General features: G+C 42.7%; 1 protein-coding gene across 1 annotated transcript in view; it reads right to left on the reverse strand.

The window, feature by feature from the left end:
• Positions 1-385: 385 nt before the first annotated feature.
• The window catches only part of RHOJ (ras homolog family member J), a 50,247-nt gene continuing 37,821 nt past the window's right edge, over positions 386-12,811 (reverse strand). Inside the window, exons 4-6 of the mRNA XM_015865635.2 lie at positions 9,672-9,836; positions 8,352-8,447; positions 386-7,597 (exon numbers count right to left, since the gene is read on the reverse strand). Coding sequence (XP_015721121.1) covers positions 7,451-7,597; positions 8,352-8,447; positions 9,672-9,836 — 408 coding nt within the window. The 3' untranslated portion in view covers positions 386-7,450. The remainder of the gene's footprint in view (positions 7,598-8,351; positions 8,448-9,671; positions 9,837-12,811) is intronic.

Genomic DNA, 12,811 nt, shown 5'->3' on the forward strand with positions numbered 1-12,811 from the left:
CTCACCACATCAGGCTGTTCAGGGTCCCATCAAACCTGGCCCATCCAGTGATGAGGCATTTACAGCTTCTCTTAATTCTTGTTGCTGGTCATTGCAAATCTCAGGCTTTTTTTTTAGGTCTTATGTTAGTAGGTCTTCATTGTGGTAAACTTTCACCAATTTTGATACTTGGAATCATGGATTGTCCCCTTCACCTGGACACTGACCACCAGCACCAAGTGGAAATCTTCATAAACTGCCATGAAGACCACTAGAAATGTTTAATCTGCCATGACTGGGTAATGAAGGCAGCATCTCCCTCCTCCTTCCCCTCCCCTCTGTGATGTTTTGTGCTGAGTTTTAGCAATTGGGACAATAGATAGAGCAGCACACCTTCTTCAAATGATGCTGTCAAAATACTTAGTAATACTTTTATTTTGTTAAAATAAACTATGTACAATAGAGGATATTAATGTGCAGTTACAATATACAATAATTACATGTTTAAAAGAGGATAAGCTAAAGAGTACAGAATCGTGCTGTAAATAGGAAACTAATACTGTTTACATGGCTTTTAAAATATGCAAAAGAATTCCTGGAAAATTGATTTTCCCTGGTCTGAAATTTTATTGCTTTGAGTTGAATTTTGAAGATTTGGTTCATCTTTGAAAAGCCATAACATCACTCAGAAGCCAAATGTAGCTTTCTAGTACTTGTTCTTTGGTTTTACCACCCCTATACTCCAGAGATATTGCACATAGCAACTTGTAAGAGAAAAATTATTTTGCTCACATCAAGTAAATTAATGTGCTAACAGCTGATGGGTGCTGCGTTAGGTCCTGATTTGGGATGAAGTCATTGCATTTGCTTCACAATCGAACTCATTGTGAATAAATTGTTGCACTGGTACTCTATTGCAGAAGTGTTATGCAAAAGGAAAGGAATTCTCAGGGAAGCAGGGAATCTCTTTGCAGTGAAATGCCTATACAAGTGCATCAACATCATAACAGGTTCAACTGGTTTCAGGTATCCTTGCACTTGAGGGCAGTCCAGGTCTGTCTCCCTGCTCCTCCTCTCTGCAGCCTTCCTCTTGGAAGCTCTCCCAGTCACAAGGTGCTGCTGAGCTCCAGGGGTCCCAGTGTGACTCCACAGGGTTACCACCAAGCCCTGTCTGTGGGTCATGCTGTCTTGTGCCTTCCCACCTGGCAACCTGGCATTGCTTTGAATTAGGCTTTGGCAGCTTTATGTTAGAGCCTGTTGATGAATTAATATTTACAAGTTTGTTGAAAGTTTGGGCTCATTTACTCCATATTGGCAAGACAGTTCCACATCCTGCCAGTTCAGTAACGCTTGGTAGAGCAGCTGCCTCCTTTGGGCAAGTGTGTTGGGAGAGTCGGTATGACAGTCACAGTGTGGATATGGCTTACACCCAAATTACTCTGACAGATATCAGACAACAATTTCTATACTCTGTCAGTACAAATAACGGTTGTGCTGGAGGATCTGAGAACTGTAGATTTGTGGCAATTGTTTGCTGTGAATTCATTAACCTCTGATCAAAGTCAAAATTTGCCAGCGATGATATCAGGGAGAGCTCAATCTGATCATCCAAACCAATCCAAAATTCAATCTGGCATCGTGAATGCTACCCTTCCACTGGGATGAAATGAAATCTAATGACAGCAGTGTGTGCAGTGTCAAACTCAGCAAACAAACCTGTTTGTCTTGATATTATCCTGTTAACGTGATCATTTTCACCTTCAGCCTCAGTGTTAGTTGAAAATGGAAGTTACCAATCTCATCTCCAAAGCTTGAGCTGAAGATCGAATCAGCAAAGTCTCCAGATGCCTGATTTCTTTAGAGAGTAAGCAAACAGCAGCCATGAGGTACAATAGATTCTTGGATCTGGTTCGGTATATCTGTGTGTTCAAGGCTTCGTCAGTCACACACAAAAAAAGAGGAAATGCAAAGAGAATCAAATGCTTTCCATGTTTATCATATGTGGAGCCCATTGAGATCTTCCACTGTCCTCACAAGAACTGAAATGAAGCCCAAACATTGCATCTTTGAAAATCCCATCCTGAAATTGGAAGAAGCAGCCAAACACCGCATTATGGTTCTGGAAGGGTGGGGTAATCATGCTCAGTGTTATTTCTGTTAATAGTATTTTCAAAGTCAAAGGGATTTTTCACCATTGACAGCGCTTCATACGAGTTTTTGCTTGTTGCCCTGTGATAGATGGTCTTGTGAGTTGATTTGGCTCTTGTGAAGAGTTTCTGACTCTTATTTGAGGCTGGGCTTCCTGGAACTACCCAGGAAAAAAATATATCACAGATTTCTGAAAGCTTTAACTGAAGAAAGTAGAAAGAAAATAATGATAATAATTTCAAAAAACATCCTAATTATGGGCATCAACTTTGCATCTTGAAGTGAAATTTCATCGTAATGTGGCTCTGGGTCCTGATTTTGCAGCTCTCCAATAGAGCAGAAGATAAGGTGCTGTTCTTCTGTTGCATTCATTCCTTTTAATCAATATTTTTTATCCAAGCTTTTTCATTCAAAAATGTTTGTACTTGTGTTTTTGTTTCATTAGGTGAACAGAGCTGGGATCATCAGCCACTACTGAAATTGGTGGGAGGCTTTTTCCTGCCCTCACAGGGTCTCTGTTCACCAAGAGGAAAGCAGGCATTTATAGCTGAGTTATCTCTACTTAAAGCACAAATGTGTCTGGAGTTTATCTGACAGAGATTGGTCCACGCTCACCTCTTGTCACAGCAAATACCCCTCTGCTCCTGTACAGATGTAGACCCAGAAAATGTTCTGTTATTTATAGATAATATGTTTTAAGCAAGACAAAACAAATTGCACATATTCTTCAGGCAAAAAAACAAACAAACAAGAGAAAATATGGGGAGCAATGCATGTGCAGCCAGATTTCTGCATTCAACCTGCTCATAGAACAGATTGTCCCTGGGCTAATAGGAGCATATGTTGCGTTGCTTTGGTAGGAAAGGCAAATGTGCCTTCTCCATTTGTGCTTGTGGTTCAGACCAGGCTGCCTTGAGGCAGCTTGACGCCATTGCAATTTATTTTTAATCCAGATGGGTTTTGGTACAGTGAGTCAGGAGGTATTTGCTGTGCCACTGGGGAAAAAGAAGCTGAAGAAAAGGTCACGGACTACCAGTAAGCTATGTGAGCAAATGGGCATCTTTCGTATTTTATTAGAAGGACGATTACTGATGGAAGTGCCAGCTCATATGGTGAAAGTACATCTTCTAGACACACACACTGCGTGTAATTGGCCACTGTGTCACTTGCTGTATGCAGTGCTGGTTGTGATGATGGGAGACAGCGGCAAAAGCTGTTTGCAAGAACTTCTATAACCTTTTCCAAGCTCCTGTAAAGGCCTTTCAAATTGGGTCTCTGGAGTCTTGAGGTAGTATCTTGGGTGAGATCTTGACAGCTGTGTTTGTTTTGAGCTGAAGCAGTGCTTTAAAAGGGGAGAAATGTGTAAAATATCAATGACGGCTGCCGAATGATTGTTTCAGTGGTGCTGCTGGATGTGGCGTAAATTCTGTAGTTCCCACTTAGCAAGAGGAGCTTCCTTTCTCAGCTACACTGATCCTTTGTGTTACTCTCCCAGTATGCTGAAGTAGAAGATGAGTGTCAGGTCCAGTGGAAGTTAAGGGAATGATCCATGTAATGTCTTTGGCACTAATTGGGCCTAATTCAAAGCAGCATGAGATATAAAAGATTCGCAATGAGTTGATGGTTAGACTAGATTATCTTAGTGCTCTTTTCTGACTTTAATGATTTTTATGATTCTATAGTAAGCTTTTTATTCCTTGGATTGATGAAATTGGTTGCTCTTCATGAGCCACACATCCCTGTGATGGTAGGTATTGTATACAGGACAGCAGGGGGAGCTCAGATTGAGAGCTGCTCACAATATTGTGGCTCTTGGGCCTGGTGGAACAAATTGCTCCTTGTTGGGATTGGAGCTTTGTTTCCACATTCTTCTTTGTCAGAGAAATTCAAGTTAACAACTCCCAGTAGAACTTCAGAAGAGGCCAAAGAAGATGCGTTTTCTCAGATCTAGCAGATTTCTGTTGAGCTGTGATGAAATGTTATCAGACTGTTAGCACAGGCAGCTGTCAGGAAGGGCTTTGACATTGGTTGCATTAAAACAACATGCTCAGATAGGTTCCCGGGATAGTTCATAGCCTTTAGGACTATCCTACTCTCATTCCTTTGAAGGTGAAGTCCATATTTGATTTCCAGTTAATCTAACAGTGAAAAACACTCTCTCTGTTCAGCTGGCAGTCACATATTGATTTTCTTTTCTCGTTACTAATGGCGCTTGAAAATAACTTGAAATTTCTCTCTGTTGCCTTAACGCATGTGCTTGCACTGTGCCTGGTGTTTTGATATTTCTGAAAATAAGCTTTGCTGCCTGTTCACGTACCATCTGTTGGTTTGTAGGAAAGGCATTAGGCATGAGTTGCCAGATAGTGAGTCTGCTTACATCTGCCTACAGCACCTTTTTGAGCCCATTGGCCTGTTCTATTCCTTCCTTTCCAAAGCCACGGTGTAACAGGGCAGGTCCTTGAAAAATGCCACGTTGTGAGGATGAATGTGGGTATATAACCTAACACAGGACTGATGTTTATGAGAACTGTGGTAGCCACGTCTCAATTAGCTTGAAAAACTTGAAGGCCGTTTTGCAAACTTGATGTGATAGACGTTGTAAATACAAATAAAACCCTGGTTAGTTGTAGTATTTTTTCCATATACCTGCTTTCAGTGCTATGCAACCATTTGTGCAGGGTACTGCATTTTAATAAATCAGCATAGTAGCATTTTATCTTTTTCATCACCATATTTGCGTGCTTTGGCAGGGGGTTGGTCATGATGGTCTCTGGAGGTCCCTTCCAACCCCTATAATTCTGTGATTCTGTGATATGGGTTTTTGTAAGTTATTTTTCCTCAAACCACTGCAATTACATTAATGGTACAACTTCCTATATGATTTTATATGTCTGTCCCATCCCATCAGCATTAATAGGCACCCCTGATACCAGGCAAAAATATCATTTGGTTATTGTGGCTTTCTCTGACACATGCTGGGAATGCTATATTGCACTTTCCACTGTGCTCATTATTTTATGATAAGCTCAGCTGTCAGTCTGAATTGTTGTTTTGCGAAGCTCTGAGAATACTTGGCAGCTCCAAACTGAGTGTTTCCATTGCACTTCAGCACAGCAGACTTCACTTACTTTAACCAGAGTTGCATATAGGCTAATGCTTTACCGCAGCCTAAATCACAAAGCCATCACCCTGTTTTATTTTCACTGAGGCAAACAGCAGCACAGTGAAGCTATCATTATTTTTACAGTTGAAACCCTTCTTTTCTTTTTCAGTGGGTTTTTGGCCATTCCTAGTTCTCCTCATGCTCTTCTAACACCCTGTTACACATCTCAGATCAGCTGATTACTGGTGTCCCTGTTGTATTAATGCTCAGTGCTGGGACAGCAGCACAGCTTCTATGGCACAACATGAGCTCCTTCACCAAGCTCAGCTCTATCCTCGCCCCGAGCTGTGTTGTGTCAGCCAATCCATTTCTCTGGGACATGATAGAAGATATGCACAATGATTGCCAGCAGTAAAGAAGCCTCTCTTTTGTATAGCTATTCATTAGCATAATTTTAGCTGTTGTCCATGCTTGCGTGCAGCACAAGAGGTGGTGGGTGGCACTGACCTCAAGATTGGCCAGTTTTGATTGATCTCTACTGGAAATGTTTTGTGTCTGATCTGGTTTCTGTCAGTGTCTGTGGTAAATAGAATTTGTGCTCGAGTGAAAACAGGAGCTTGGATCCGTCATCTTCCATGGGTGAAGGATGGGGCACTGCATCATGATTGTTCTCTTCTGTTTGCTGCTTAGTTCGAGTCAACACACCGGATAGAGATTCTGCTGTTGCAAGGAGTTGTATTAGAGGTCTCTGTATTTTCTGCCTTGATGATTTTCTGCTTGGGGAACAAAATCCACAAGACAACCTCATGGCATTGCCATTGTTCCCAAAGGCAGATGCCCTTTGAACTCACCTCTGAGCATTGGTGTTGCTGTGAGATACAGAAATACAGGCTTCCCAGATTGGCTTTAGGGGAAAGGCACAATTTTTCCAGTAGCACAGGGAGTTTATGGGCAGCTTGTGCTCCCTCAGGGTCTTCCCACTCCCATGCTAAGGACTGCAGCCCATCTTCTGAGTCCACTGCTGAGAACTATGACTCTGTTAAGTCTTAAGTCTTAGCACAGTGAGGCTGTGGAAGAGTGAAGCAAAGTAATGAATAAGAGGAGGGGACCACAGGAAATCACAATGATCATAATTCTGCTTTGATAAGATTTTTACATGAGATACTCTAAAAAAATCATAAGGCACTTGGATCATCCTAAAGTACTTGAGATCAGTGTGACCTTTGGCTTTTTGGCTTTCGCTATTTTTGTCTGCTGGGTGTGATGTAGAAATCCAGCTGATCTATAAGGTAATTTTTCAGTTGCCATGGCAATGTGTCTCTTTCATGTTCTCAGTTTGGAAAGGTGATTGTTCCAAGCTGGTATTTCATGTCCAGGACAATATTTGGTGGCAGAATATCTTTGTCTCAATACACAAACACTACAACTCTGTTCCTCCTTTTCCAGCTTACGGAAACATGGCTCAGCCTGAATATTCCCTTGTACAAATAGAGCTACTTGCATTTCTTTTCGTTTTAGAACATTCCTTAAGTCTGGAGGTAAATGTTGATCTGTTTTGATAGCTTGGGTGCAGCAACATGCTGACGCTGTGAAGTTTCACCGCTAAGTGAAGACAAACTGGAATCGCTCCGCCTTTGCTTCTATGCAGATTGAACAAACGGAAGTATATCCTGAAGTAATGAGTTTTATAAAAGAAAAGTAATTCAAAAGTACATCCTACCTATCGTGTATATCTTACATAGTAGATTTCTACAGATCTCCACGTTCTTTCAGTCAGTTCAGATTAAATTCCTAAGTACTGCAAATTCTTAATTTTGATCAGTTCTTGCTTAAGGCCACAAATGGAGTTTGCTCTGTTTCTTTCATCCCTTTATTTTTTTAGGTTTTTTTTTTTTTTTTTAATTTTTGCTACTCAGTGCCTTCTTATTCCTAGGGTGAAGAAGAATCAAGCAGGAGCCGGCATCCTTGTTCCTGTTGGCTCAGCACAGTCTGCAGTGGTGGGAACAGACTGCATACAACTCTGAGGGTTTTGGAGTGCACAGAGACAAGAGTTGGCCTATTGTGATACAGCTTGGAGGTTTCACAGAAAGGAGGGTTCCTATTTAGGTAAAAAGGACCCTTTTCTGGTCATGTTCCCCTTTTCAGTTGTATATGACCTTCATTGCCTTTCTAACCTGCTTGGTTTCATTGAACTCATCTCACTTTCCTTTCTAAGTGACTTCATAGAATGGTGCAGCATCTGTGGCACTTTGCACAGTGCTTCTTCTTCTTCTTGGGGTGGAAGATGGTCAGGATTGCTTCATCAAAGACAGTCTTAAGGCCTTTCTGTGTGAGGGCTGAGCACTCCAAGTAGCATTGTGCTCCAATCTGTAAAAAGAGAGAGAAAGTGTGAGTACCCACTGTCTGGAGAGGTACAGAGACCCTGCTTCAGCATCCTTCTGTGTGTATATTGTCCTGATCTTCAGAAAGAGGGGTGAGGACCACTGCTTTGTATCTGGCTGCCTACAGAATTGAGGGCCAACCCCAGTGATCATCCTGAGTGAGAGAGTACCAAGTGTTGGCTAATTTATCATTGCAAAAAAGATATGTTCTTCTCTCCCTATGTTCTGGTTACCAAGCATGAGTAAATGATGAGATGCAGTGAAATGAAAAGTAGGGATATTAGTTGCTCTTGAAACACATTTCCCATTTGTTTAGGAAATGGGCTGCAATGTTCTTGTTATCTATCACTGGCTAGAGGGACTGAGATGTGGCTCAAGACTTCTTAGCAGTATAAACACCCCAGGATGAATAACCAGCAGGTCTGCTAGTGGAAAAGAAGTGGTGAAAGAGGTGGACTTGGTATGAGGGTGCCAGAAAGGCAGCTTTTAATTGCTACTAGCTGAAGTAGTCAGTAAAATGTGTTTTGTTGCCCCTTTCCCCACTATTGCTTTGCCTGGAGATAGGTTGGGTGTTGCAGCAAAGCAGTGGGCTCAGGAGCCAAAATCTGTTTCTACTTCCAGGGTGTTTGATATATGTCTGGGAACAACCAACGATCTGTGCTAAGAGTTTGCCTTGAATGAATGAAACCCAATGGAAATCTGCAATCCATTGATTTCATGGGACTCCAATAAGCTGTCACCTCCTTCGCCAGCTTCACGCCATGCTCATAGGTGAGTGGTTTCTCCTTCATGTAAAGCAGACGAGCCAAAGTTTTGGGATCATCTCGCAGGTCAATCTAGTAGAAAACACACAAAGCCCAGGCTCAGTACTGCCTTAGTGTAATTATCAAAAGGTATATTCATAGGTATGCAAACCCATAGTCACATCCCTGCACAAGGATGTCTGTCCTCACAGCCTCAGGTGAGAACACAGAAATGAATTACATATGTATTTTCCTTTCTTTCTTCCTCTCTTTTAAAATTTTCTGTTTAATATGGCTTAGTTTTTATTGGACAGTTATCAGGCTACAGCTCAGATGGCTGCAGCATAGTACAGATGCATTTCTCAGTGGCTTTCACAATACATCATGGAAAGGGTCGTTAGAAGCCCAAGCCACACTGGAAAGGGAGTCTGCTGTGATCCTGCACTGCATCACCTGTAAAACACAGTGACAGACCAGACAAACACAGCTCTGGATGGCTGACTTGAAGCAAAATCCTTTATTTCCATGGAAAATATTAAAGTGAAACATTCTGGCATTAGAAAACTACCTATTTTCAGAGTGTATGTTATCCAAAGCAGTGTTATCCAAGGGACAACTGCTGTTTAAGAGTATTCCAGTGTGGGAAACTAAGCCAGTGTTTGAATAACTGGACTTTCCTATGGCATGAGGAGTTTATTTTTGCTTAGAATTTGATCTCTTTCTCTAATTTGGTTTAGGTTACTGCCCAGTGTTTTCCTGACTTTAGCTTCACTGCAGCTCATGGTCTCTGTCCAGTCTGTGTCTTGGAAACCCACAGGTTCATAGGTTTTAAGGCTGAAACAAAGAGCTTTGATCGTTCAGTCTAACGTCCCCTAAAGCACAGGTGGGATGGTGAGTCAGTAATTGTAATGTTGATGTAAAGCATGCGGGAGGCCATTTCCTTCCTATGACTCTAAGTAGTTTGGCTAATTATTCTCTTTCTTACAATTGAGCTTGAATTTAGCTTCTGCTTCCAGCCACAGCCTTTGATGTTTGCTTTTTCCTCCCGTTAAAGACCTGTCAGAAATCTTTTACCCCTATAGGATTTTATGCCTTCACACCATATTAATATACATATGAATAAGGAGTTTTACCAGTTGTGACTAACTCAGTGGGTCAGCTGAGTGCTGGCTTCCACTCTCAGCCTATGACTTTCCCTCTAATGCTAAATTCTGGCTTTCATATGTGAAGTCCAGTAGGAAGCCTCAGTCCCCAGCCCTTAGCTCTGAGGCTGTGAGAACCCCTGCAGATGTGAGCCGTGCCCAAAAGGAGCGTTACCTGTGTTCCTATGAGGACATAAGGCACATTGGGCATGCAGACCTTCAGCTCAGGTACCCACTCCTCTTGGACGTTGTGGTACGAGGCAGGGTTTACCACTGAGAAGCAGATCAAGAACACATCCGTGTTGGGGTAGGACAGGGGTCTCAGCTGATTGTAGTCCTCCTGCAAGGAGAAAATGGCAATATGTTATGGGATGGCAGAAAACATGGGATGGCGGAGGCAACATCTTCCTATTGAGGAAAGGCTGAGAGACCTGAGGCTGCTCAGCCTGGAGAAAGGAGACTGAGAGGGGGTTCTTATTTTTTTCTTTCATCTTGTTAAGGTGATTCAAACTACTTCTGAATAGACACTTGTTTCCAAAACATACTAACCGTGTAAAAATATTCTGCACCAGCCTTTTCTACACAAGAAAACTTATTTATTTTGAAAGGAAGTATGAGGCCAAATATAGCTCTGTCGCATTAGAAATAATAATAATAATGAAAGAAACATCCTAAAATACAAACCAAATGTTTTGTTTTGTCTAGCTGCAAGTTCATTGTCCCAGAATCACTTCAGGAGGAAGGATGCATTCCCAGTCACCACCGCCAACATCACACTGGTTTCCAGTCCTTGCAGACTCCCAGCTGTGCTCTGCACAGCTCAAGAGACACGTTTCTGACTGCATTTAATGATAAGACATCCTCCCTTTGACCCAACCAAGAGGAAGAAGAAGTTCTGAGTCTGTTTGATGTTGGAAAACGTCATTTGAGACCTCTGTCCTTCACTCCCTTGGTGCTCTGGGCAAATTTAGTATCAAGGACAACCTGCTGCATTTTGCAAAGCCACAGTGATTGTTGACTGAGCTAAATGTCACAGAAAGTGTTGATTTGAAGAAAGATTTACATGGGAACAGGAGGTGTTTGGACATAGCAGCCAACAGAGAATGGCTATCCACATGGAGGGAATTCCATGAAGGAAATTTGGAGGCAATATGGAAAACATCTGTGATAGAGGCCACAAAGAAGTACAGTCAGTGGGAGGAGGTTTGTTGGAGGCTCTGGAGATGATATGTTGGCTTCTCCAACATTAAGAGTGTTTACTCCACAGCCGAGATGAGTTGATGTTAGGTGCCTGGCAAAGGTCTTTCCTTTCCTATGTGTTTTCAGTGTAATTGCTGCAAATCAGCCTCCTAAAACAGCCACGTGGTGGCAGCAAGCCCTCTAGGAATCTCGATCTAGGATTTTTGGAATGAAACTGGCTAAATATAACCAGTCAGTGTATTCCAGACGTGCCTATTTAGAAAAACTGTGACTTATTGTGCCATTAAAATCCAAACTAAAAACCTCAAGCACTTCCAGCAGGTGGTGGCAGCTACAGAAGTGCACATTTAATTGAATTTTCCTTGTTCCTCTGAAGACCCCCAGAAAATCCTCTTTTTTAAGGAGCATTACGAAGTTGGTGGTGCTGAGTGTTGTATATACTGTAAGAAGGGACAACCACACGTCGTGGAGTAGAGGTCAGGGCACACAGGAGCTCGCATGGACATGTTAATGCACACACAGATACTAGATATCATAGCTATGAGTTGATTCCATGCATCCCTGTCCTTGGGCTGGTAGGAGCCTCCAGAGCATGCCAGGTGAGGGCCCTTTCTCTGTTAGTGCACCAGGAGAAAGCTGCAAAATCTTGCAATGGACCATTGTGAAATGATCCACATCAGAACTGTTTCTTGTTCAGAGACGGATCACTGTTGAAATAGAGCAAATAAGTAGGGTAAAAAAGGTGCTGGATGCTTGCCCTGCTTTGGGGCATATCTATAGTGACAGCGATGTTTGAGAAGGGACATGAGTCTTTCTGCACGTGTGCTGTAGCTGATCATAAATTCATTTCCTTGGCTCATGCTTGCATCCTGCTGGCTGTCATTTGGATAAGGCCACTGGCTGAGCTATGTGCCTGTGATGTGCTGTGCCCGAGAAAGCACAAAACTTTTTGTTTTGTAATGTTGCTGCTGTCACAATCTCCCTGTGTACACTCCCTGCCATTAAAGCACTCCACACCTGATTCCAGCTTGTAGAGAAAAAACAAACAAACCCCAAAGCAATGTTTTCTTTTCCCTCCTAGGACTTTTTATGCCCAGAGACAAAGAAAACCAGATCCCCCAGCTCTGGGGTCCCTGCCAGCTCTCCCTGCAGGCTAAAAGAGGGTCCTGCTGCAGAAGTACATTCTCCAATTGTTATTTCATTAGCATGTGTTTTATAGCATCGTAATGCTGAGTGCTATTTTTGGCTATGACTTCACACCAGTGCCTTTGGAAAGCCACACAACACAAGAAGGAGTGAGGAAACAACCCAGATGATCTGTCATTACAGCCTTAGCATGTGGGAAGCATCATCCCTGCTGCCTCCACACAGATACAATCCAGTCATCAAACAGTGATTCATGCTCCAGGTTTTGTCTATATGGCCACGTCCTCTGGACCAGAGTCTGAGATGGAAACGATCCGGAGGAGCAAGAAATGTCACTGGGATGCAGGTGGTGGTTGGAAGCAAGAGATGGCAAGATGATTGTGGAGGAATGGAAGGAGGGTGAGGTCTGACTGAGGAACAGATTTATGGTTCTTTTGGCTCAGGAGAACAAATAAGAGGATGTGTTGCTGAGGAAATGGGTGGCAGGTGGTACTGTCAGCCCTTCAAAACAAGCAGAAATATTAAGGCGCTGAGCAAAATCTGATTGAGAACTGAATATAACTCCAGTCTCGTTTGCAGAGGCTCACAGAGCTGCCAGATCGTGACAGACACACTGAGCTCTGCCTTGGGGAGTGCAGAAAGGAAAACTGCACGCTCACCTTCTTGAATATCTCATGCGAAATGAGGACTTTGGTCATTCTTTAGGACTGGATTTTAGATCATCTGTTTGCACCTTGTAAATAGGAAGGATGAGTGGACTGTAACTGACACTGAGATGGCTCTGAAGTGGTCTACAGGCATGTGATAGCAAAAAAAACCCAACCCAACGCAACAAATAAAAGCAAAACCAAGAGCATAAATGTGCAGGTCCTGCTGAGTGCAGCTTCTTCTGGAAGGCACAGTCTGTTGTGTTGCAGATTTTGACACCTCTGCACACTGCTGTGAAGTACAGTCTGCAATAAGTGGCCT

The sequence above is a fragment of the Coturnix japonica genome, chromosome 5 (genome assembly GCF_001577835.2).
Source record: "Coturnix japonica isolate 7356 chromosome 5, Coturnix japonica 2.1, whole genome shotgun sequence".
Lineage (NCBI taxonomy): Eukaryota > Metazoa > Chordata > Aves > Galliformes > Phasianidae > Coturnix > Coturnix japonica.